The following is a 26514-nucleotide window of genomic DNA, read 5'->3' on the forward strand; positions in this document are numbered from 1 at the left end:
CTGTGTGTATGACTGAGTGAAATTGGGTTAAGTCGTATGTATCGCCTCTCATTTTCCATTCCGTGAATTCAATAGTTTTACTTTGTGAATGGGAATGTGGTGTTGGCTTTTATCTTGCTGTACTTGTAACACTTTCTGGAGCATTAGAGACTACAGACAATTCATAGCCCACAAGCTAAGCTGTTGTATCCATGTTTTATCCCCCCTACATGCAATGTGCTGCCTGAAATCTGTGAAGAGAAATTGTTAATACACAGAATAGGGTGGAATAAGCAAAAATATGCTTAAGAGAAATGCATTTTCTTGTAAGACCTGTGTTATATACTGCTTGTCTTTGTTCTCTTGGAGATTGTGAAGATTTTTGCTGTAATTTTTGTTATTGTCCTATTCTTTGTTTCAAAATAAAGTTTAAAAAAAATCCCTATGAATATTCTCTGAATGCAGTATTGTACATATGTATACATGTGGGTGAAATCATTCTTTACCATTACATGTCACTTATAAAGCTTACAGTGTACAACTTGATTGGAGCAAAGCTGCTGGTACAGCTGGTGTGTTAGATTCATTTTGCCCCCCTCCAAAGCTGTCATTTAATGTAGGAAAGCTAAGCTTTATATGTGAATTTTGTACTCTGCACTTAATAAACATGCATGCATTCATATACAGACTGGATGTTTTCACATTACCCAAGCATTATACACAAGACTATTGGCTTACAGTGAAATCTTGTCAGCATATGAAATTAAAGTGTTAGCACCGATAGCTGAGTTGCACTATTCTGATGTAGTGGTTTCTCCTTTTGGTTTGAAGGAGGTCTATGGAGAAAAAGTATGGCTGAGACCTGAAGCAGGGCTGTCCAAAAAGTCAGCTCCTCCAGGGTGGTGCAAAGATTAATTATTTTATTCTCAGATGATTAGTATTGATTCCCAGGACACGAGCTGGGGGCCAAGCAAGTCTGAAGGATCCAACTTCAAAGAAAGTAGAGTTGCTGTAAGAAAGTGATTTTAATTTTCACCTTCCTTCTCCACACAGCTCTGAGCTACTTTCTCAAAAGAGATTAATCCTAGAAGGAGGCTGCAGTTCATGCAGAGCATCAGATGCACCAGCCTCGTGTGGTAAGTCAATGCTAAGTTTCACTTGTATTTGGTTAGAACTGTATTCCTCTATGAAACTGTAGGCTTATATTCCCAATTAGTGTTGCAATTTAAACACTCCCACAGCTGGAAGGGAACAATCAGCAAATTATTATTGCCCTAAAGTTCATTCTTTGGCAGACACTTGGTTTTTCTTGAAAGAAAAGAAACTTTACCAGGTATGTGGGAGATGTGAAGGCATCGTGACTGTGAGTCAAAGCCATTCTCCAGAGAAAATGCTTTCTTTGTTTCTATAGCTGAGGGGTGCTGTATGTATCCAAAACTAACAAGTGGGATACACTTTCAGAAACTGGACTTTGCATGGTTAAAATCACAGGTAATGAATACTCCGTTTCCTATGCTAAGAAGGCTTCTTAGGGCTTGCTGGATTTCCTCCTTTCTGCCTTTGACAATGGACTTACCTCATCTGACCCTGTTCTGAATTATTATTTCTGTCTTTGCTTAGACAACATCTTTCAGAAGTCAAAGCAATAATATCCTGGACTTTGTATAATAAAGTACTTCAGCAGTCATATCAGTAAAAAATAGGTGAAATGTGGGCAATGTTTAGACATGGTTTCTGATTAATGAGATAGTGCCTGCTGAATATCAGGTAACGTCAGTATTTAGCCTCTAGGGTGCTGACTTTTAATCAGAGGGGAGAATCCTGAAATTGTTGGATCAGGTATAATAGGGACTGCACCACACATGTGGTCCTTATTCTTTTACTGGTTCTGGTGTCAAGAGAAAAGACATTAAAATGTTATGCTCCCCTTCCTATGTTTGTACATACTGCTATTCTCCGTTATTTCCTTGGAAAATAGCTTGGTTTCCTCAGAATAATTCATCAGCTAATTCACAACAACTTCCAGGTGCAGGAAGAAACCTGCTGAGGTGAGAATGGCTTGCCCTTGGCTTACTAACCAGCTCCATGCACTTCAGTTTGTATATCTTGTGCTCCTAGAGTGCAGCTGAAATTCACTTAGGGGTCTATTGCTAAAAGCCTTCAATTCACATGGAAGCTAATGCTTAAAGCCTAAAGTTTCCATGCTTTTTCCTCTTATATTTGCTCAAAAAAAGTATCAAAAGGGTAGAGGAGCCCTCAGAGGCTGAGCTTGACAAAGCCTCCCAGCCCTGACAGCTGATAGTAGAGATACGGAGATCCAGCAGCTTTTGGGAAGCGAAGAGTCTGGGGTGACTTTGCTCCAACATACTTCATCTGCTCTGCCATGGACTGTGAGGGTCTTGCTAGAGTAGCAGAATGAGTATGATTCATGTGATGGGGTGTAATGCAGATGTATGAAAAAAAATCATTTTGCTCCAGATGACTGTATTTCCTTTAAGACCTTTAACTTTTGAAATTTGACCACAGCATTTGAACTTTATCCTCATCTGCAGACACTTCTGCAGTGTTTTGTCTACTGTTCAGTCATTGCTTTCTTGAGAAGGAGGAGTTTTAATCTGCAGAGCACTGGCATCCAATGAAGCTTGAAGTGCTGTTCCAGATCAAAAGCTGCTTGATGAAATCATCAGTGTTGCGGTGATATTTTGTCATATAGTGGAATGAGAACAGTGAATCACACATTTCTTTGCAGATTTCACAGAGCACTTTGGTCCTAGTGCTTGAAGCTAGGGCTTATGACAAGTTTTATTGCTAAACTTGATTACTTTTTCACTCCACTCTCAAGTACTCCTGATCTTGAGCAGGCAGTGTTTGAATGGGATCCACTTCTCCCCTGGTACAGGAAGCAGTGACTCAGTACTCAAACACAGAGGCTTACTTTGGCAGGGAGCCTGTCCCATCTCTCACCTCAGCTCAACCACTCCAGTTCCCTTGTGACAAGGACTGGGGTGCTGCCAATTGCTGAAGAGATGGAAGTGATCTGGTGTCAGAGGACCAGGTCTTTTTTTTGTTTGTTTGTTTTTTAGCAACTGCCTTTCTTTGCTACCTGTACTGCTATTATGCAGTTTCCCTGAGCAAAGTGGTGGTGTGGAGTGGTTCACCCTGCACCTGAAGGTTATGAAGGAAGTGAGCAGTCCAAAAAAGATGGCTTTTGTAGATTTATGGAAGGTTACTGTAGTGTTTCCTTGTTTTTTATGAGCAGATACTGTAGAGAGTGAATCATATGCTGGCAAGTGAGACCTTCACAACAAGTTGTGTTAATGCAGACATTTCCCCAGACTGGGAGCAAAGCCTTAGAGCAAGACAGCAATGCAGGCTGGCCAGGACATGGTGGGGTGCTGCTCAGTAGCAGAGGTCTCCACTGTACCTAGTGCTATTAGCTGTCAGTCAACAAGGTGACCGTAATGGGAACAGGGTGGGCAGGGCTGTGCTGCTGTTGGCAGGGCTAGCAAAGGTTTATGGGGAGCGTGCTGGAGTGAAATTATATGCTAGTCCTGATGTGTTGTATTTTCCTGCCGCTTTGGTTTCCTGTGCTGGAAACCTTGCACGTTGCATTAGACTGAGATCAGGTAGAGCCTCATTAAACAAACCCGACTAAATTAGCACTAATGATGTGTTGTGGTAGAGTTAGTGCAGGAGGCCCTGGACCTGGTCAGGTGGAAATCAAAAGGCATTGCTGATGTTCTTCATTGCTAAAGCTGAAGCAGTTTGATGCTGTTGTGCCGTGCTGGTGCAGTGCAAAACAAACAAGAGTTTCCAGAAAGGGTTGTTTGGGGGAATACTCCAAAGCAGCATACCCTTAAATCTTCCTTTCATAGCTTGCTTTTTTTTTTTTTTTTTTTTTTTTTTTTTTTTTTTTTTAAGATCTACTTTACATTTTTATTTTACCAGCTTTTATGATCACAGTGATTTATACATAAAGTTATCACTCTTAGTGGTTATGCAAACCACTCCTGCAAACTTGCCATTAACATATTACCATGGTGACATCCTTATCACCATTTAACCTTGCAGTTCATTACTAAGCAAATCCCATTCCAGTGTGATTTCCAGGTCAGGACAAAAAGCCCAAACAAATGAGTCTCATCTTCCTTTTCAGTGTGTTTTTCCAGGAAATGGCCTGAGTTTTGCACATCCATCATGCAGTTATGTCAGGCAAACTTTCCAGACCCCATTCTTTTGTTTCCATAGAATCACAGTATCACCAAGTTTGGAAAAAACCTCCAAAATTATCTAGTCCAACTGTCCATCTACCACTGCTAACCCTAAAACCATGTCCCTTTGTACAACATCTGAATGTTTCTTGAGCACTTCCAGTGAGGGTGACTCCACCACCTCCCTGGGCAGCCTGTTCCAGCACCTGACCACTCCTCTCCCAGCAACTGCAATGGGCTTTGTGGGTGCAGTGGGCAACAGGGGTTCATGTTCTTAGCAGAGAGAGCAGCTCCCCCTTTTCTTAGTTTAGGGCTCCCTGCACGCTTGTGGGAAAACTTCCAGGAAGCAGTGCCGATCCCAATATCACCTTGCTGCTATGGTGCAATTAAGAGCCATTAATTTTCCTTCTGTTGGTTGTGTAATAGCACTGCAGGGTGTTCTGAATGCTGTGTGTGAATGAGTCTGCAATTGGAAATAATGAAGGTTAGAACCTTCTTGCATGACTTAATGATCAAATTAGTTCGTTTGACCCAGAAAGCAACTGCGGTGGCACCAAGCTCTGTGTTAGGAAAAGGACCACAGGTTAAGAGTGCTGTTCAGCCCTGTTACTTGAAGAAGGGACCGCAGTGCCCTCTGAGAGGCTCTGAGGCGTGGATGCCCCTGTTAGGCAGGGTCCTGTTTGGCTCTGGCTGACAGCCTTTCTCCAGTCTTCCTGACACCAGCCTCCAGCTAAGATGCTGACAGAAAGGCAGGGCTCACAGGGGTCACAGGGGACGCCAGCTCCTGCGGGAGGCCGTTAGCAGAAGGCTGGCATACACCCAGGGCTGCTGAGAGCCTTCGTGGAGTGGACAGGGCGCGGCACGGCTCACCCCAGCCTCTGGGTGGCTGAGGGGACAGCTCTCCTCGCTCGCTTGGCGCCACCTACTGGGCTAGTGGGCGCGTGGGATTTCTGTTATTAGGCAGCTAGTTTGGGGCGCAATCGGGCTGGGCACGGCTCTCTGAAGGGCCGCGGGGCCAGGCAGCCCTGGGGCGGGAGGCTCGGGTGCCAATCCTGTCGCAGCCCCCGGGCACGGTACCCGGACCGCCGGGGGGCGCCATCGTCGCGGCCGCGCCGGGCAGCATCTCCGCCAATTGTTTCTTCGCCCGTCTCCTGGCTCCGCCCTTCTTTGTTGCGGCCGCCAATAGGAGCACGCTGAAGGCGGGCGGCAGGCCCGTAGCGTGGTAACGGCGGGGCGGCATGGAGCGGCGAGCCCGCAGAGCGGCCGGGGCTCCCGCGCCGTGGGGTTCAGGGTATCGCGCGGGGGGTGGGTAGCCGCCGTTAGGGTTGGGGTCTCGGCGCGCGCGAGTGCACGTTTATACCCATCTGTATTGATAGAGGGGGGCGGCGGGGCCCGGTCGCCCCCCGCCCGGGGCATGGCGGCGGGGCCATGACGGGAGCGGCGGGCGGCGGCGGCCCCCGCCGGGCGTCGGCTGCGGCCAAGGGCGGGGGCCGCTCCCGGAGCGCTCAGCCGCGGGCGGTGGGCAGCAGCGGCGGCGGCTCGGAGGAGGAGGAGCAGCGGGACGGCGGGGTGCTGTTCCTTGTCAACAAGAGCGGCTTCCCGCTGGACGGGCAGACCTGGGAGCGGATGTGGGGGCACGTGGAGCGGGTGCACCCCGACGGCAGCGCCGTGGCCGCTGCCATCCGCAGCGCCGCCTGCCTGGCCCGGGTAAGGCTGCGGGGCGGTGGGAAGGGACTGCGCGGACCTCCTGCGACCCTCTGCGGCGGGTCCGTGCCCGCTGCCGAGCTGCCTCGGCGCCCGGTGGAATGTAATGATTGACAAGCCCCGGGATCGAGTCCGCCGGCTTTGTCCGCGCTGGGTAACGGAGCGCTCGTTCTGTGCACGGCGGCCTCCTGCTCCTAATGGGGTGCGGTGAGGCGAGGGAAGGCAGTTCCACGCGGGCTGCCCGCAGCGAGCCGGGACCTGGCGTTCCGGGCATGGGGCGGTCGCTGGCCGCGCTGCGCCGTTCGGAGCATCGGCCCTCGCGCTGCAGCGGCCGTGCTGTCTGTGGAGGCGTCGCTGCTTAGAAATAGCGATGCAGGGTCAAGGTTTCCCGTTGCTCTACTCCCGAATCCTACTTGCTTTATAAATGCGCGATCCACAGCGCTGTGTCTCCGCTCGGCAGCCCTGACTTCCCCACTTGTACGCACAGAGCTGGCTGCTGCTCTGCTGGCGGGCTGGGACCGGTCCTCTGCAGGGCTGTGCTTTGAGGAGTAGGACAATGCCAGGCAGCAAATGTGTGACATAATGACAGTCCTGGCAGGAGTTTCCCTGGCCTGAGCCTGGTGTAAAGTGTGACCAGAGGAAACGGAGGGGCTCTTTGCAGATAGACAAGAGTAGGGATGGGAGCTACAGCTCTTCTTCTGTCCCCTCTCGTTTTCCACCACTGCCTGTGCCCCATCTCTGTAGGTACTTCTAGAAACCAGGGATGAACCTGTGGTTAGGAAGCTGGGAACTGTGGAATCTTTCATGCTGCCTGATCCTTGAGAGTGTATGGCACCTTCTGGGGTGTGCTCGGTCCTTTGTGCTTCCAGTGGCGTTAAGCAGGAGCTGCATGCTGCTCAGAAACATGCAGGGATTGAGCTCTAAGCAGGTGGAGCTCTGCCCACTGACCTAGGACACAGCTGGCCCAGATCAGCTTGCCTGGCTGTGGTGTGACCAATGTGGGCCAGGTGCCTGCATAGCCACATTTGTGCCTGGGACTGGCCCAAGATGCAGAGCAGTCCAGAGCCCTTTGTGCTGCAAGCTCTTATGGTGCTGTGGTGATCTTGTTCCACATGTACCTCACGCATATGTGTGAAAGACATTGACATGGAAGGTTTCAGCACCAAAAGCTCAGGCCTGGCCCAGGCCAGCCCAGCGCTGATAATTGGGATGCCTGCACTGCGTGTAGCGAAGGCTGTGAGTCCCAGCACCCATCCTGTCCCCAGCAGCTGGGGGCCTAAAGGCTCTCCAGCAGTCCAGCTCCGGTAGTTTTGGTGAGGGCCACCCCACTGCCTCGATGTGTTGTGCATGTGCAGTGCAGGCAGGTTTTTATCTTAAAAGAGAGTCTGTATGGGATTGAGAGCAGCAGCAGTTACATCTGGAAACCTTCATTCACTTTTTTTTTTTTTTTATATACTATTTCTGCTTTTGAAACTTGAGCCCTGTCTCAGTGATTCATCCAAGCCAAAGGGGTAGGGGGTGGAAGGAATTTGTGAAACTGAAGAACTACCTCTAATGAAGAGTGTATGCCTGGAAATTTGTACTAAGAAATGCTCACCATCCCCACTCATGACTTGTTGTGGCAGCAGAGCTGTCTGCGTGGTTACCATATCTCTTGCTGCACTGAGGAAGCTAGCAGCACACTGGAGCCACAGCCGTCTGTCTGCTTCCCACTTAAAACACATTTTTGTGTGTCAGTAGTGTGAGTCTTTTCCTATCCCTTTTCCAAGGCCTGTGTACTGTCTGACAGTAGTAGCGAGCTGAATGTGGGTGCTGATTTCCTTGGCAGGTGCTTGTCACAAAGCAAACAGTGAGCAGCTCACTCAGAGCGGAGGTGGGAGCCTGGGCAGCCAGGTCCATGAGAGGGAGGCTCCACCTGTTTTTATAGATGCTGACCCCTTGTTTTGCAGCCTTGCCCCCTGCATTAGCTGGGAGATGACCAGGAGCTGCCCCTTCCCTGTGTTGCTGTGGGCTGAGGAGCCTCATAGCTGTGGGGATTAGATGTGGATTGAGGGCCTGGCTTCTGATGGTGCTTTGGCACCAGCTGATGCCTTAGGGGATTTCTGAAAAAATCCCATTATGGTGCAGTCTCTATCTCTAAGTGTCTTAATACCATTAGCTGTCTGGTGCCCTCAGATGGCCTTTTGGCCCTACCGATCCCTGCCTGGCAAGTGCTGGGATTGTGTTTCTGTGAGGAGCCTGTGTGTGCGGGCTGACAGGTCCTGTCCTGTCCCCACGCTGCAGGGTGTGGGCAGTCCCTGTCACAAGTGGGATGGCTTTGTCCTGTGCCCGAGTTCACTAAGGTGGGAGTCATGTGCTGCAAAGCTGCACGGTGTTAAGTGCCTTCATCTGTCTTAGTCAGCCTCCTGTGAGGAGTGGTAGCTGGCTGACCTCTTCTTCTTCTTTCTGTGCCCAGCCCTCGGTTCCGCCCGTGCCCAATTACAAGCTCTCCATGTCCATCCCAGAATGGCTGCAGGCAATACAGACCTACATGAAGATGCTGCAGTATCCTCTGCACAGTGTGTACTCTTGCAAAGAAGGCTGATGTGTCCAGCATGGAGCACTGCCTCATGGGTTAGCAGGGTTTACTGGAGCTGGTCACAAGGGCTGAGGATCATCGGGGGTGAAGGGACAACTCTCAGCACTGCTACAGACTTCTTGAGCCTTTTCTGAGGAGCGTAATGAGCCACAGCAAAGCAGGAGCCATGGGAAGGAGGGAGAGATTTTGCAGCATGCATCTGCATTCTAGCCTTGCAGCCTGCCCCTGGGACAGCTGTATTAAGAGAGGGGTAACAAGGAAGGGCCCTGTCCACATGTCTCAACTGCTTGGAGTTTTCTTTGGAGCGGCATACATCAACCTGGCCTCCCTGCTGCTTTGTCACTGCCCTGTGCCTGATAGCCAACCCTTCCCCACACTGACAGATAATGCTGGGGGAAGCTGCTGGCCTGGATGCTGACTTGGCTGCTCTTTTCTGTTTGCTTTTTTTCTAAACTCTCCCTCTGTGTGTGTGTGCGCTCTGGGGGAAGCAGCGAAGATGAGGAATGAACGTGAAGTCCTGGTAAGGATTAGGAAGGGATCTGGGTGGCAGCTGGAGGAGCATCCAAAAATAGCAGGGCAGAGGTTGGGATCAAAGCCTGGGCAGCAGCTGCAGGGCAGGCACTGCTGTGCAGCCCCTCTTGGGCAGAGAGAGCTACAGGGAGGAGGGCTGCACAGAAGGGGAGGCCATGTCACACAGCTCAAAAAAACACCATCTTTTCCTCCAGTGGTTTTGAAGTGCTGCACTTTGCTATGGAGGAGGAACAAGTCTCAGAGGTTGGGTTTGGCTCTGCGTTCAAAAAGGCTTCAAAGTGTGCTGGGACTGGGGAGCAGGATCCTGGCTTCCTTTGAGGGCTGAAGGAGGCTGTATGTTTTCAGAGCACTCTGTGAAAGGGTCTCATGAATTAAGTTTCAAAAGTGGGTGGGAGGGAAGAAAGTTTTTTTTTTATGTTTGTTTTCCTGGAAGTCTCTGAACTCTAATTAATGTCAGTTCTGAGCATCCTGATGCAAGCTGAAGATTTGTATAGCCATGGTCACACAGCCAGCAGCTGTGCTGGTTGTACCGTGCCGGGGTTTGGTTGGTGGGTGGCTGTCCTCTGGCATCCTTCATGATGAGCTCTCATGTGCTCATGGTGTTAACTTTTGTTCTTGAGTTGCACTTAGGTGGCTAGTTCCATTCTAAGTGCATTGTGTATTTTAGGGAATGATTTATATTTCCTAAGTGTAAATAGATGTATTGCCATGCAGTTGATTTACAGGCTGACTGAGTTAAAACTTACAAAAGGAAATTAGTTCTTTGAAACAGTGGATTATGTTGTTTGGTTTGGGCTCTTGCTTGAAGGGGAGACTTTTTTCAAACTATAACCCAGTTTTTTTCAAATGCAACCCAGCGGCAAATGGGAGCTAGAGGAAAAGAGAATTCACATCTCCCAAATGCCAAGTGTGTCATATTAGACAAGTGACCTTTTTGCTCAATTTTCCATCTAATGCTGATTAATATGTCATGAATTGTGATTTTATTGTTTGTCTGTTTAAGTTGCTTTCCTTAACATACAAAATTCAGATACAATCACACGGGAACTCAGTTCTTCGAGATCAGAAAATCCAGACCTCTAAGTGGGTAAGTGTCTTTGGAGCTGGTATACTGTCATGCTCCCCCATACATACTGAGGGCACTCAGCTGATGCAGAGCAATGTAGTGGTGTGGGAGCTCTCTAGTGCCACTGTCTGTCCTGGCACAGCCATGGCTGTGTGTCACTACCTTTGCAAGGAGAGTCCCAGCTTGCTGCCTCCTGGGACAAGGATCCGTAGCAAGCCAGCAAGGGGGAGGGCTGAACTTGCTCAGTATCCATGCTGTAGCTGGCCAAGCTTGAATGTGCAGGGCTGGGAAAATTCAATTCTTGTTTGTTGGTGTTGGGCTGGGAGGGCTGGGCTGTTTTTATGGAAAATATATAAGTCTTGTTATTCTGGTTTGCACTGTAATACCATTGCTGATGGTAGGAAGAGATCGACTGCACACTGCTGCAGAAATCTTAATGTTGTTGTGGGCTCAGTTATTTCACCTTTGAGGATCACAAGGAATAGCTCAAGTCATGGTCTTGGTTCTCCCTTTGCTGGTCCTCTTGTCGTTCCTTCCACCTGGTGTGGATGACAGTGAGTTGCATAATACAAATATGAACATGTGTGCAGGGAGTGTGGCAACGGAGTTGGGACCTCTTGCATGTAAGAGCTGTATCACGGTTAGGACAGATCTTTGAAAGGACCCAGTAACTTCGCAGATTGGGGTGGGTGGTGATGTTGACAACATTATGCCTTTTTAATAGGGCAAAATTTAGACAAGCAGAATGTAATGACTCCTGTAGGCTGTCCCGTCTAGCTCTCCTCAGCTGTCTGTCACTAATAGTGTGTTGCTGTAAATTTCTTTTCCCATCACAGCTCTAGACTTCAAGTTTTCATCTTGCTGACAGCAATCTTTCCCACTTCCTTTCTCTATGTAATTTTACTGTACTGGTGGAACTTGTTTAGAAGAAATCTTGTGCTTTGAATGATGAATGGGTTTATAGACTCTTAAACCAGTTTTCAGGCTGGTCATTCATTTTTAAAGTTGTCCCATTACTTTTATCCAAGGAAGTGGAGAACGAGATGAACTCACTACTTTAAATGGCTGTGTTCTCTTGGGCTTGATGATAGTCTGGCTTATGAGGATGGTGCTTTTTCTTTAAAGTGAATCAGCGTGGAGGCGTAATCAGGGCTCTGGATCCTCTTCTAAGTGGTCTTATTTCCTCCATTTGTCTGCCTTTAATGTTTGTGGGCTTGGGTACTCATGTTTGGCTTCTGTCCTTGTTGCAGTGACTTCTGAGCAATCTAATTTGTGGTGACAGGATTTCAGAAGAGCTACAGCGAGGGCCTCTGGAAATGGTCTGGCTAGTAGGGGCTGGTTTGCCAGGCACAGTTGTCTTCCTTTCTCTTCCATTAGACTTGCACAGTGTGAGCTGCTAAGCCTGCACTGGTTTGCTCCTTGACATAGTGGACAGGAGTAGGCCTGGCACAGGATGTGTGTAGGATCCCTCACTTGCTTTTGAAATAAGGCAGGAGCCTGCTGACAAAGCAAGGTTTGTATTTGCAAGTGGATCTGGCAAGATGCTGCACTATCCATTTCTACCAACTCTTGGAAGCTGAGACTGTTACCAGAGTCGTGATTTATTGCTGCTGAGCATATTGTTTATTTCCTATTGTAAAGGCTCAGGCTAATGAAAGTATTACGAGACCTCTGGCAGCCTGACTTCATGAGAGTGGTGGCTGGACACAAAGAAGTAGAGCGCTAGGTAGAAATGATGAATATTCATAAATTCACGTGAAAGTGTCCTAAAGCAGCTGGAGCATATTAATGAGTATTTCTGTTATGGAGGGAGGACTATTATGGAGATTTACTGTCAGCATCAATGCAGTACATGAGAGAATAAAAATGTCTGGCTGGGATTAGGAAGGAGAGCATAAATTATCCATAGGAACACATAACATTAAGCAATGCAGGCTTGATACAGCTCTGCCTTTATAATCCCTTTTATGAAGAAGTCAGTTAGCTATCAACTTGCATCTAGACTGCCTGGCGCCCTGTGAATTTGTCTGGACTCAAACGACGCTTCTGAAAATGTTAGATTGTGCTGGTATGGCTTTGTAAGGGGTGGGAGAGATGTGATCCTGAAAGCTGTGTGTTGTTCCTATTGTATTGGCAGCGTGTGTGTGAAACTGGACCTTACCTTGCCTGGGTTTGCTGTACTTGTACAGAACCCAGATTTACAGGTGTAGCATGGATGTCCTGACCCAGGGCCATGTCCTTGGTTTAGGTTTTGTGGTGTGCCCTTTTATACTGGGGAAGTAAAGGACACTCAGTGGAGTTCTGCTGATATCTGGTAGGTGTGAGAGTGAGGCTGGGATATTTGTGTTTCAGGCACTTACTGATAGGACTGGTTTTCTTTTTTTCATCCAGGATTATACTGGCAGAACTTACATTACAGCTTCTGTTTGTACAACTCTGATTTGAAAATTGGTTGTTCTTTAGTCATCACTCTTTAAAGCTCCCAAGAACGGATCATGTAAGAGCTCCAGAAAAACAAAATTTCCAGATATTTAATGAAGTCTATGAATGTTAATTCAGTGCTAACACACTTTTATTACTGGCTGTACAACAGGCGATAAACCCTCTGCAGGCTTCTGTTCTAGGATACAGATGTGAGCCACAATGTGGAGCAGGCATCTCTGCTCTGCACAGAGTAATGGGGACAGTGTAGGGAGGTATGATATTGCAGTATTCCCTTCATTCAGTGTCCTGTTGGTCACTGTAACTCCAGCTGAAGCAGTAAGATAAAATAAAATAAAAAAGCAATGGATTGTGGGTGCTTTGAGAAATGACAGAGATGCCTCTGGGATGTGAAGGTAGAGCCATTCTGAGGCAGCAGACAGTCGATGGCAAGAGGAGTGCAATAGGAGCAGACACATGGAATCTATGTAACCAAATAGTAAGGAGGAGAAAAACCACAATACTGTTTCAACACACCATATTATTAAGAAACCCTGATGGGGCTGCAAGGGAAAATGGGCTCATCCCATTTCCAAACAATAGACTGCAAAGGCTTTTAAACATCTGCTTCTTTCTCACACTGCTATAGTCAGCATGTGGGAGAAGTCCTTTCGCCACTGACACAAACTGGTGGTGAGAAGATCCTTGAGAATGGTGGCTGCACTGCTTTATATCTGTTTACTCCTGTTCGTACTTTTCACTTCTCTTTTTGCTTTGTTTGGGAAGAGTAAACCTGTCAGGAGCCTCTGAGAAGCCAAGAAGAGGGAGGTTCAGTGGGCCTTGTGCAAGTCCTGATGCCTGGAGAATTTAGTAGGAAATATGTGGGAGGATTTTATTATGAGATTTACTGACATCTGTAGAAACCTTGGCGAGGAAAAATGGTTCAGTGCTCCTTAGCATGTTCATCTTTGAATGAGTGTGGTGGGCCCCTGCTGGTGAGATCCTCTAGCACTGGGTGTGCTAACAGGTTTGAAGCTTTTTCTAACCTGTATGTGAGATAGAAAGGGTGGTTAAGAACCAGGGAGCAAAAGGCATTTGTGTTTCACGTGACGTGCCTGCAGTCATGTCAATGGAAAGCATTCTAAAATGGCAGGCACTAGTCCTCAGTGCAGAAACCAAGGGTGATAATTCGAATGGGCACCTAAAAACACTGAAATAGATTGGAGTCAATTTACAAGGAGATATTGCCGTGGACCTGGAGGGAGAAGCATGCAGCCTGTTCGTGTTAGCTGTGCTTATCAGGGGCAGAAGTGTTAACTGTGGTCTGGGACAGATACCTGCCTGGCAGATTTTAGGTAATGGTGTAAACACAGCAAAGAGGGAAGTTATATTGGGCAGCTGGGAACTAGCACAATATGAGATTGCAAGTACCGCACTGGAGAATTGTGGACGTGGAATCTGTTGAGATGACTGGAAGGATTTAAAAGTGTCTGGGACATGATAAAGCTGTAAGGCAACATGAATTTAATTTGACACATTTTATCTCTATGAGATTGTAAAGGCTTTTGTGCGTAAGGGAGGAGTTGCAGAAGTGATCGCTTTAGTATGGCTGTTGGTCGCTTCCAGGTAAGGCAGGGGCATCCAGCCTAAATAAAACAATTCTGACACAGGGACCCAAGCTGGTGAAAAGCTGCACTCGGGAAGTGGCATGTGGACAACAGCTTGTTCTTGGTCTGGCAGAGCTTGTCAGTTGAGGTGTGCAGTAACTGTCCTAGGTCAATTGTTTTTTTCATTAATGGTGTGGATAAGACTAATTGTTTGCTAATTAATGTGCTTTGCACTTCAAGCTGAACAGAGTGACAAGACTTTGTAAGATTGAACTGGGATTCAGAGTGGTTTTGGAGAGTAGGAGTGGATTGGAACAAACAGGTGATATTTTAGTAAGGACAGTTGCAGTGTGGTTTTGGGAATCTTCAACTGTGAGGATACATGATGGAGAAGGAGAGGCTGGTTTTGCAGAGAAGGATCCGATTTTAGGTATTTATTTTTAAAGACATTCAATGTGAGTCAGCAGGGCCAACAACACACTGAGTTGGGTTGCAAAAATATAGTTGGATTGAAAAGATAATTAGTGTTTGTATTGGAGTGGTGGGATCAAGTAAAGGGCTACAAGTGGAAAGAGAACAAAAGGAAAGCAAGAAACGTTGCCCAAGGTCTAGAAAACATGACTTATGGCAAAGCTTGGGGAGGGAGGGCTATAATAATAATAGTAAATGTGGGTTTACTTCGTCATGTTTGCAAAGGAGAGGTTGATTACAGCCTTATGTATGTATAAATGTCTGTTGCAAAAGGAGAGTTAATAAATGGTCTCCATGTCCACTGTGGATAGCAGAAATAGCTTCTCATTTAAATTGCAAAAATAAAGATTTAGTTTAAACATTAGGGGAGCTTCTCAGATGTGAGGTTAAGCATAGGATGGATTTACTGGTGGCTTCCCAAGCCTTTGAGAACCCAGTTCAAAGTAGGTTGGAAAATTATCAGTGAGGAGCGATTTGGGTTTGGCTTGTGCTACCTTGGGGCAGAGTGGTGGCTTAGGGATTTTCTGAAGACTGTCTCCAATGCAAATGCAGTTTCTGAGGCTGTGGTTTAACTTAGGCTTGTTAAGAGAGGCAGAGAGGCTCTGGGTGGTTGTTGAACTGGGTCATCCACAAACTCTGTGGCCTGTGTTGCAAATGTGAAGGAAAAAAAAACCTTTGAGTACTGCCCAGGATTGGGCACGACAGGGTGGTGTTGTTGGATGTGGAGATGCTCAGGACTCTGTTCAGCTGGCTTTCTGTGCTCCACGAACTCACAGGAGTACTGAGCACCCTCTTGTTCCACACTCAGGTGAGACTTGGGCTCGTTCTGCCCAGGAGCTGCCTGGTGGAGCAAGGCTGAGCCCATGAGTTTGGAGAGCCACGTCTGCAGCATGGCCCCTGGGCCCACCAGCCAACAGCTGGCCCTGGGCTTCCCACCTGGGCTTGTCCTTGCAGGGATGGCTGTGGTTCCTGTGTCCTGATGCTGAAAGCAGGAGCTGGACAAGAGGGCTTGCCATGCTCCCTACCAAGCTGAATTAGCCTCCGTAGATGCTATGTAAAGGAATGGGAGAGCAGCTGCTAGCCTGAGTGGGCAGCCAAAATATAGCAGTGTGACTTTGTTTTTGGTTTTTTTTTAAGCAAGCAAAATGCCTCTGCTGGTCAATTTAAATCTATTTTAATAATTGCATAGCATCTTGAAGGGCTGTACTTGCAAGCAGAGCATATGTAAAATAGAACTCAGTATTTGAGTACCATGGATATTGCTGTGACAGATACATTGGGGCTAATTTGGCTGCTTATTTAGGCCGATTACTTTGAAGCCTCCCTCCCTGGCTGGGGAATCATTAACATTATATATATATATAAGCTGACAACTTGACTTGATGGCAGGGAGCTTGTGCAGGCAGCTGTTAGGAGAGCCAGTGCTGCGTGCTGTGGTGAGGCGGTGACCCCAAGCCCAGCAGCCGCAGGAATTGCCTTGCGTTGCTGTGGGAGGATGAAGGGGCCCCATTGTGTCCCTGCCAGACCTGCTGCTTGGTGCTGGGGCTCCTGTCACTGATTGTGAGCGTGGTGGAGGCAGGCAGGCTGGCCCTGCTGTGCCCGCTGTACGGCAGGCAGCACGTAAAGAGCAGTTGTTTACAAATGAGGAGATAATTTCTAGCCTGGAATCCCCGTGACAGGCAGTAATAGCAGTGGAAGCTGCGCTACCATTTACACTGAATACAAGGTTTAGAATGCATGAGATGGCTGAATTGGGAAGTGGGAAAATAGATTAATGGCTTGAGATGCATATTCTCATCATCTTCTCTGGTAGAAATATTTCTCTTTTTATGAAGCTCTCCTCAGAGAGGATTAGAGGAGACTTCAAAATAGAAGTCATCCTTTGTTTTGGCTTTTAGCATTGTCTTGCTGCAATTGAATATCACTTTTCTCCCTCCTGGTAATTTTTTTAAAGAGTCCAGATTGTAACTAAATTTCATGGGCTTGCCATCCCTGGGATGTATTGTTTCTTGCGCTCCTGTAAGGAAATCCTGCATTTGGGGCAGCCCAGAGGAGCTGGGGAGCAGTAGGAAGGTAACTTGGCTTGCAGTGTGAGTTATCTGTGCTGGCAGAGCTGCAGAGCAGATTCAATAAAACACCTGAAATTCCAGCCTGCATCTATAGCCATCAGCTCAAAAAAGGACATAATCACTGAGGGGATCAGCTTGGTTGCAGGCATGTTCTGCAGTGCAGAGGGGATTGTGGTGCACAGGGAGCTCCTGATAGGCAGCCCTATGTGTGGGATGACCTGGTGCAGTGCAGGAGGCTGCTGTTCTTCCAGCACTTCCAACGACAGCTGTCATCTGCTCACAAGGTGCTGCTGTGGTCATTGCATCCACCCAGCAGGAAGTCATGTCCTCTGCATCCCCTGAGGCCCCTCCAGCCCCAGGGACCCGTGCAGTGGCCCAGACAGAGCTCCCCAGGAACATCAGAGCACATCCAGCCTGCAGAGATGAGAAATGGGGATGTCTGGTTCCAAGAGTAAGAGAGAACTTTGTTCCAATCATAACGACTAAAAGCTTTTTGTCTCTGTTCTAGGTTGATGGAAACAGCAAGAGAAATGACCAGGGAGTCCTTACCTATCAAATGCCTTGAAGCAGTCATCCTGGGGATGTATCCTTTCATGTGTCTGTCACTTCTTACTCTGCAGCGCTGTTGAAATTATCAGCTGTCCTGGAGGGTGTCTGAGATGTGCACAGCCAAAGGTGAGTGTACACATTTCAAGGGCTGTCTGTGCTGTAGATCGGTGAGCTGTTGAGCTGATGAGAGACAGGAAGAACTGGGGAGGCTGTGTGCTGTTCACAAGCATCAGCTGGTGTTACAGCAGCCATGCTGCCTTTGCCTCCTGCCCCAGTAATTTGTGTAACATCAGGATCTGACCCACAGTGCCCACAAGTGTCTGTCTGTACAATCCTTGCTTTGTTTAGTCGTTTGTTGCCTGTTGCTGTTGAAGCTTGTTAACACATGAGAAACATAGGTTCTGCACTGTGTTTGTGTAATGTTTACATACTGAAGTTGTGTTCACTTCTTGTTTCTCGGTCCACAGCTGTGGTTTGTACAGAAACAGGTGTATACTATAGTTAAATGTTTATGCTCTACCTTAATGTAATGGATATTTCCTACTTAGGTTCAGAAAATAACAAGGGTATTTTTATTTGGAGACTGACTCGCTTTCTAACTCCCTTGTTCTCTCACTAATAAACTAACTTGTTTGTCCCCAGATGCTGGAAAAGAGCAAGACAGGCCTACAGGTACAGCTGTGCACTGGATAAACCTCAGCACAGCTGATCAAATTTGATTTCAAACAAAGAAAACCGAATCCCAATGCAGAGCGGCTCCTGGCTTGTCTTTGCTGCGTTCTGCTTGCTGCTGCTGCCCCCTCTCGTGGCAGAAGAAATTGGCATGTGTTGTAGTGCCCGGTGCTGGCGAGGGGGTGTCTGAGAGCTGCCCCCCTGTGTGCTGCTGCTTCCTCCTGCCTTGGCAGGGCCTGCTGGCGGCTTGGGAGTCCTGAGTGCTTGGTGGCAGCAGGTGGCTCGCACTGACACCAATGTGTGTAGGCCTGTTGTGTTTACCCATGTGTCAGGACTCTATTTTGTATTATTTGGAGAACAGTGGGGAGTGGGGAGGAAATCCCCAGGAGGAGATGGTGCTGCTCTGCAGTACTGGTAAGTGTCTGTGTGTCTTCTGTTGCTGTATTTCTAGTACTGAACCACATAGCATTCAAACAGAGAGTGAGAACACTGGTGACATAAAGATGACCTACGAGTCATGGTAACCTAAGAGTGTGTTTGATAGTTGAAAAGTTTTGACCATTTTATTTTTGATTTCTGAAAAAGCCTTTTTTTCCAAAGTATTTTACCTGCTTTCCTCAAGTCTGATCTCTTTTTTGTGGGGGCAAAACAGTTGAAAGCTCTGATTATGCTATTTTGTATCATTTGAAGTTTCTTTGGGGATGGATTTCAAAGCTTCAAATATATCAAACATTCAAATAAATGCTTCTGTGTCAAGACAATACTTCCAAAATGTGTATGGAAGGCTTTTAGTTGAGGTTGCCTCATGAGAAGGCTTAGCAGGGAGAGTGGGACAGGGCTCTCATTTCCTTTGGTTTCCAGTTCCTGCACTGGAAGTCCATTGCGTAAGAACAGGGGCTGCCTTCTGGGGTGGTTGTCTAGTAACGTGTTCGTTGATGGAAGTTAAAAGATACCAGAAAAATATTTAGATTTTATATTAAAGGTGAGGTGTGGGCACACAGAATATCAGTAACAAGTAGATGGGCTTCCTGAGTGTGTGACTTTTGGAAGTGGCCCTTACAAAGCATGGGTCCCTGCAGAACCTCATGGTGTGCTCCAGATGTGTTTCTGGAGCAGATCTCTGTAACAACATGACCTTGGCTGATTTTTTCCTCAGCTGTGAGACTTTAATCTTCAGTGTCACCCTCTGGATGTGTACTCGGTTAGGCAGCAGCTGTGGCATGCTTTCCAGGGTCAAGCAGCTTCCAAATGAGAGATGCTGTTGCCCTCTGTTCCCTTTTTTGAGTGCCACATCACTGACTTGCATCCTTCTGAGCTGAGCATCCTGGTGTGTGTGTATGTGTGTTAACCTCTGGTTCTCTTCTCTGTCTCTAGAAATAGGGTAATGCTGTGCTGACAGGCCTTGTCCCGTTGCTTGGCTACCAAAAGGAGCAAAGCCCGGCTTTGCTGACAGTGAGCCCTCAGTGTGAGCCTCCATTCAGAGCACAGCTTGCGCAGAGCAGCTTAGCAAGGTGTCATTTAACTGAACTGCTTGGTGGCTTGTGCAGTTGCCTTTTGCAGTATGGCTTCTTATAAAATACTTCAGCAGTCCCTCTTGGTGCAGAATTAAGTTTTGCATAATTATCTTCGCACTGAATATTGAAGCTTTTTTTATCTGGCAGCAAGTAAAATACTGAGCTATTCTAAACACAAACAGCAAGGGAGCAGCTGCTGTGAGATTACCAGAAGCTCATACAGATCTTCCAGCGTTATAACAATTGCAGCAGTCTGTACAGATCTCCTCCGCATAGCTGTCTGAACTGGCTTTGTGTCTTGTTGCTTTCATGGACTGCTCAGCAGTGCCTGGCTGGAGGCATTCCTCCTGCTGCCCTCTCCAGGATCCTTCTGAGTTTAGCTGTAGATCAGCTGAGTAATTGTGTGTTCACTACATTCATTATGAGCAAGGATCAAAACTACTTGTGCTCAGAAAAGGGAGTAGTAAACCAAAAGGTGCCAAGGGAATTGTATCCAGTTGTAGTATTAAAATGTGGAGAGCAAAATAGTGGAAAGTGAGTACAGATTCTCAGTGGTCCACAGAGTGCTGTCTGTGACAGGTGAATCTAACTTATTCCCACTGACTGCAGTGTCCCTGTCGTGGTTCATGCGAGGTAACCAGCAGACCTGTGCAGTGTATGAGACCTCCTGCTGTCTGATAATGTCATTAATGGGGAGGGCAGAGGTGCCCCAGGAGGAGAGATGATTTAATGGCTTTACACCCTGCCCATTTAATCATTGGGTGATGTTTATCTCTGCTGGAGTCCCTCTTGCCTTGCAGGCAAGGTCCTGGCTGGGAGTGAGTGCTTCAGTTAGGGGCAGATTTTCTTCCTGCCGTCACTGCAGGGTGCCTTGGGATAATGACATCCTCTCTGTCCCCTGGCTGCTTTCTGCAAGCTTGTCTGCAGCCTGACATGTTTTCTAACTGGAATAGAAGCAGGGAAGGCCTGCTGAAGAGCTGCAGCCCCTCTGGTAGCTGGGAGGAGCTCAGAGAGCTTGTCATGACTTCCATCTTCATGGCCTAACCTTGAACTAGTCAGCTCAGGCTGCACCTGGGCATTAGAGAGCTGGCTTCCTGCTCAGTCAGCAGGGTCATGCAGACCAGGGATTTCAGTGCTGCATCAGCTGCAGGTTCCCATGAGCAGCCATGTCTGGCCAGCCAGGCAGCCCTGCCCTCCTCCCTGGCACCTGGCTGCCCTGGCCTGTGCTTACTGTCTGAGCCTCCCTGCCTGCAGTCACATGGTGCATGACAGTCACTCCCTTGGTTTGGACACCAGTGGGCTGGCACCCCGCAGACTGTTCCCTCGCCACCTGTTGAGCTGGCTGCGGTTCCCAGCGGCTTTGGGAGGCTGTTGGTCATAGGCAACACAAGCTCGGGTAGCCATAGGAAGCCAGCTGCTGCGTAGATGGCATCAGCTGCTAAGGCCTATTTCCAGAAATGTCAGTGTCCAAAGCCTGGAGCCACGGTGCTAGCACATGGAAAGATCCCACTCAGATTATGTATTTAAAAATAAAAAAAAAAAAATAAAAAAAGCATTAGAGAAAACCCTTTCTAAATTTGCTCCTGGCAGATGAAGGAGAGTTCCTCTTCTGGCGAGGAGCTGCTCTGCACTCCTCGGCGGGGATCACCTATTTAGGGAATGGTCTGTAACAGAGAGGAAGAATGCTGGGATTTCTGTGGGACTTTTTTGGTAGTAGAGTTTACTAGGGAACAAATTAAAACGTGGAAGGGCCGACTATAAAGCATTGCTGGAGTCATCATGTGGGTATATAGATTTAAAAACAAAACACAAACATCCAGAATCTAGTTTCACACCAGAGTTTTAAAACAGAGTCTGACTCAGATCATGCCCTAGCTCAGAATGTTCACAGAACCAAAGAATGGTTTGGGTTGGAAGGGACCTTAAAGTCCACCCAGTTCCAACACCCAGCCATGGGCAGGGCTGCCCCCCAGCTCAGCTGCCCAGGAACCCATCCAACCTGACTCTGAGTGCCTGCAGGGATGGGGTACCACAGCTTCTCTGGGCAGCTGTGCCAGGGCCTCACTGCCCTCCAAATAAAGAATTTCTATCTAAATTTCCCCTCTTAGTTTAAAGCCGTTCCCCCTTGTCCTATCTACGTTCTCTGGTGGGGCTCCAGATGTTGTCCGTGTGCATTTTTGCAGCAGGGGCAGGAGGTGGTTACCTAGAAGGTGACAGATAGGTTTCCTGGGTGATCATCTGAGGAGATCAGCATCCCTCAATACTGATTTTTGGCTGTATAGCCGCATGGCTGGGCCCTGGGAAGCTGCTTTGACTTGCACCAGGACCAGATGTGGAGGGTACCGAGCTTTCCTCTCAGCTGCCTGTGCCCTCTCCTGCTCCGTGCTGTGTCAGCATCATGCTGTGCAATTTGCTCCCCATCCTGCAGCAACAGGCCCAGCTCAGAAGTGTGATTGCAGCCATGGTGGCAGCGTGTCATTGCCTTTTGTTTGCTACAATACAGCTCTACTTGGGCAGAGCAGAAAGGAAAAGAACTAATAATGACACACAGGCGGAGGGGAAGCCCGTTTGCTGTGTATTTCATCTCGGGTGGGGACTCTCATTAAGCAGTCCCTTGGCAGAAGCAACCTGTATCTAAAGGTTAATTTCCACAGCAGTTGTTGCTGGGTTGTTTGATGGCGGGTAATTTCCATCCTCAAAGGAGCCTTTTACTCCTACCTAGCATTTAATGAGATTAAATTGCAACTTCTGCAAGGCCTGGTGGCAGAAGTGTGTATGTGTGGCAGGCGGGTGCCACGCTTTGTGTGGGCTCAATAGAAGGGCGCTGGGGAGTGAGAGAAAACCCTTTCATCATGAAGGGAAAATAGTGGCGATGTTTGAATGCTTCATATGTGTTAATAAAAGATACTGCTTTTTCAGTTACACAGATTGATAAATACAATGGGCTTCTGTAAGAAACTGTCTGTAGGACGAGTTACTGTAACGTGACTTTGATAGATGCAGGATGCTCCTTTTAAGGCCTGGAGCAAGGTGACCTCAATGAGATGACAGTGGGCCGAGTTTTCCAGTTGTCACAATTGCTGTGGTAAAAATGTTTGAGTATGTGAAATTCAGCAAGTGTTGGGAGGATGATCTGCCCCAAATGTGCTGAAGTGTGCTGCAGCTGTTCCTCGTCACTGCACCTGCCTTGCCTGGGCCAGGAGGCCTTGTGGGCCTCAGTGCCTGGAGCTGGGGCTCAGCTGTCCAGGATTAGCAGCAGGGAGCAGTGCAGACTCAGCACTGATGAGGACCTGCTTGTGTGAGGGATTCTCTCTGTCCTTCCCCCTCTGTGAGGGTCACTGATGTCCTGAGGAAACCAGCTGGGCCAGCACGCAGCTCCCGTCTGAGATCACACATTGCTGTCAGAAAGCTTGGCCCTCAGCCATTTCCACTGGTGCATTTGGAACGGCCAGCCAGCAGTTCAGGGACAAATTCTGCTTTATAAAGGTTTGTTCGTGGCCATATGTGTCTGTGCTGAACTGGAAACAGTAATTGTCAACTCAAGAGCTTGTCTTTATCTCAGCAGCGTGTTACATATATAAAACTGGTCTTGTATCAGGAGTGGCCAGACTGAGGGTCATATTGAAAGACAGATCTGTAACCGTAGAAAGGATTCTGATCTGTTTGTACTGCTTAACGGCTGCAGTGATGTGCGAAAATGAGAATAAACAACCTGAGTCTTACCAAGTGTCAGTGGTTCCCTTTTGGTTTTGGTGTCAGATAAAGGAGCTCCCAGGGATTTGGGGTGGATGCTCTCCTCCAGCATACTGTGCTGAGCGCTGTCACTGTTGCTTTGTTTTTCTGTTCTTCCCCACAGGCGTGGTAGAGACAGGCCCTTTCCTGCCTCAACAATTGAGTCTTATTCTCCAAACAGTAAAACGGGCTTTAGTAATATTGACAGTTGCTGGGGCACTCTGAGAATACACTTGTGTTTACGTGGGTTCTGGCAGTGAAAACTGTTGGAGGTCTCACAGCTGTAATGTGGTGCTCCCTTCTCAACCCCGTTTTCGCCTTGACTCACTGCACAGATACCTAACAAATGGGCAGCCCTCTGTGGAACGATTCCCCATCAGCTTTAAAACCCACTTCTCAGGGAACTATTTTCATCATGTGGTGCTTGGGATTTACTGCAATGGCCGGTATGGATCACTGGGCATGAGCAGGCGCTCGGACCTAATGGACAAACCTCTGACTTACCGAACTCTGAGCGACCTCATCTTTGAATTTGAAGACTCCTATAAGAAGTACTTGCATTCAGTCAAAAAAGTCAAAATCGGATTATATGTTCCGCATGAGCCACACAGCTTTCAGCCCATTGAGTGGAAACAGCTGGTCCTCAACGTATCAAAAATGATGCGCACAGAAGTCAGGAAGGAGCTGGAGAAGTTTGCCAGGGATATGAGGATGAAGGTAGGTCTGGTGCCTGGTTTTAGTTACAGGATCTCTCCTTCAGCCTGGGAAACACTGGAACCCCACATTCTCCCCTGGCTGTCAAGGAGTCAGCACTCAGATTGTTTTCTGCATGTTATTAAGCTTTAAGGCACTCCAGCTGAAGAACAGATTGGATCACAATTTCTATTGGTGTTTTCTAGCTCTGGATGAGGGTCGCCAGAGGTGGCCATTGAGGCTGAAGCTATGGGGTTTCTGTACAGCTCCAAATCAGGCAGGTTTGGTGTTACATAAGGGCAGATGCCTGCAACACAGGGAAATGGGCCTTTCCTCTTTCCTTCTTTTCTGCTGAGAGGTGCAAGTCTGTAGAGGAGCATGATGGCAATCCCCGAGGTATGCGAGCACATGTTGAGGAGAGTCGCTTCTCCATGTAGGGCATGCTTCCCACTACCCGTGCTTCAGTCACGAGGTAGGTGAGGTGGGGAGGGAAGGAAAGCAAACCCTTGGCAAGATCAAGGGAAGCACAGGGAGAGAGGGCTGGCTGCCAGAGGGCTGCAGGGTTTGGCTGCCCTTGGGGTGAGGGGTGTCCCTGAGCACGCTGCCAGCATTGCTGTGGGCAAGAAGCCGGTCACAGCTAGGGCAGAAGGGGAGCTGGGGCCTCTCCAGCCTTCTGCTGGCAGCAGGAGCTGAGCAGGTGCATTGCTAAGTATGGGGCTGGCTCTTTTGGAGTGGTATGCAGGTTATTCTGGGTTCCCATACCCTTCCCTGCTGAGGAGTGGCTCATACATGGAAGCTATGTGCCTTTTTGGTAGGGGCTGCGGCAGCCTCCCTGCCCCGATGGAATACCGCTGCTGACGTTGGTGGCAGCAGGAGAGCCCTCTCCTGTGCTGCCAAGTAGGGCGAGAGGGGTGAGCGGTGCCCTCCCTCTGCCTCTGCTGCACATCTATCTTCGGGAGTCCCCTGAGGTTCCCACTGGTCCCGTGTCCTTCAGCTGTGCTGCAGCCAGGTGGGCCCAGTGAGCATCGCTGCTATCTCTGTCACTTGCTGCCTGGGGCACAAGAGGAGGAGGCAGCAATGAAAAACGCTGAAGCCAAAATGGTCTTGTACTGGGCTTCAGAGAGACAGTGTGTGGGGCAGTGGCGCAGATAAGATGCCATGCCAGCTTGTACCCTGATGTCATCTTAGGCAAATATGCTTGGTTACATTGTAATGAAGTTTTTTTTTTCCCTTCTTCTCTATTCATACACTTCTAATACCACCTGGAGAGCAAATCACTTGAAGTGGGCTCCAGTTAAAGAAGTCCATGCAGGTAGACAGCTTCCTGAACTTAGTGCTTGCTTCTGACAGAGGCACCAGCTCAGTGTTTGTACCAAGCCATGATATTGTGTCCTGTCCTCAAGGCCCAGACCACAGCCCTGTACACTTGCATTCAGTCAAAAAAGTCAAAATTGAGGGCTGAAAACCCTGCACTGAGCTCTGCCCTCGTGAGTATGGCTGTGCCTAATGCCACCTTGACCTCCTCTTAGTCAGCCACAAGATTACTTAATTCAGGGCTTGAGCCATTTAATTCAGAACACTTACATAGCAAGAGGTCTGATTTGGAGGATTGAGTCTTGAAAACAGCCTGAAGTTCCTCTTAACCTGGGCAACATTTGAATGAACCCCAAGGGACCGAGGGCTTTGTGTGTGCCATCTGTGCTACTGCCTGAGGCCCTTCATTTAAGCTTTATTTTTTTATGGATTGTTGCCATCACAGAACGCTTCTCCCTTTCCTTCCCATCTCCTGCAGATTCTGAAGCCCTCAAGTGCCCATTCTCCCATGAAGGAGAGGTCGCGGGGTAAGTCGCTGTCCCCTCACCGAAGGCAGGCCAGCCCTCCGAGACGGCCGTTCAGAAGAGACAAATCGTGAGTACTCCTGTGCTGTCACTGCTGCCATCGCTGGCGTACGAAGTTATTTGACAGTGTACAAAATGTAGACGCTGGCATTTATAGGAAAACTGTACCAGGATCTTGACTGCCTAAGAGGCTCTCCAGTCCAGCAGTGCTGCTTGTCCCGGCGCTGCTGTGGTTACTGGCCCCTGATGGCTCCTCTGTACGGTGTCACTGGGAGCCCTGGTGACGCTTGTTTGGTTCAGCTCTACTGGGTGTTGGATGGCTGTGACAGTGGAGGTATGGGTTCCACCTTTTATTTTTTTTTTCAGTTTTTATACAGTACATTTTTGGGAGAAATGAAGAACATATCTTAGGGTGCAGAAGGCCTTTGCAGGGAGGAAAGCAGTTTGATCATATTTTGGGGTGTTCAGACATACATTTTAGAAACAGAAGATCTCCCAGTGGTGTGGGGTGCTCAGCTATCACCGCTCCAAAAGAAGTTGCATTTCCTGTGAGCAGCACTGGTGTTGGGCTGCTATCCAGCTTAGAGGATTGTGGAAGAAGTCAGTCTTTGTCTTCTTGCCAAAGCAGGACTAGCCCTCCCATTGTAAACTTTTGATTCTAATCGGTTTAAAAAGCCAGGCTACTTCATTCATGCTTCGTAGCTATTTGTTTTTCTGCGAGTGACTGGGGAGGAATGGACTGTGGCTGCAAGCGATACCTCTAAATGGACAGGAGTGAGCTGCCAGGCCTTTTACAGCCACCAGCACACTCCATACCTTAGATGCGGAAGAGTCACGCTCGAGCTGCACTGCTTCGTGCCAGGAAGCTGACAACTGCGA

The 26514-nt window shown here is 48.2% G+C and overlaps 1 protein-coding gene across 3 annotated transcripts in view; it reads left to right on the forward strand.

Moving 5' to 3' along the window:
• Window positions 1-26514, forward strand: part of VASH2 (vasohibin 2) — a 32481-nt gene that overhangs the window by 1639 nt on the left and 4328 nt on the right. The window contains exons 2-7 of one of the 3 annotated variants that reach the window (XM_048936072.1): window positions 1033-1115; window positions 8350-8438; window positions 10034-10090; window positions 17146-17220; window positions 23440-23821; window positions 25590-25705. In XM_048936072.1, coding sequence (XP_048792029.1) covers window positions 1098-1115; window positions 8350-8438; window positions 10034-10090; window positions 17146-17220; window positions 23440-23821; window positions 25590-25705 — 737 coding nt within the window. In that variant the 5' untranslated portion in view covers window positions 1033-1097. Of the gene's footprint in view, window positions 1-1032; window positions 1116-5382; window positions 5496-5671; window positions 5898-8349; window positions 8439-10033; window positions 10091-17145; window positions 17221-23439; window positions 23822-25589; window positions 25706-26514 lie in introns of those variants that run through there. The other 2 variants (XM_048936073.1, XM_048936071.1) reach the window with 2 other exon arrangements.

Source organism: Lagopus muta, chromosome 2 (genome assembly GCF_023343835.1).
Source record: "Lagopus muta isolate bLagMut1 chromosome 2, bLagMut1 primary, whole genome shotgun sequence".
NCBI classification, from domain to species: Eukaryota; Metazoa; Chordata; class Aves; order Galliformes; family Phasianidae; genus Lagopus; species Lagopus muta.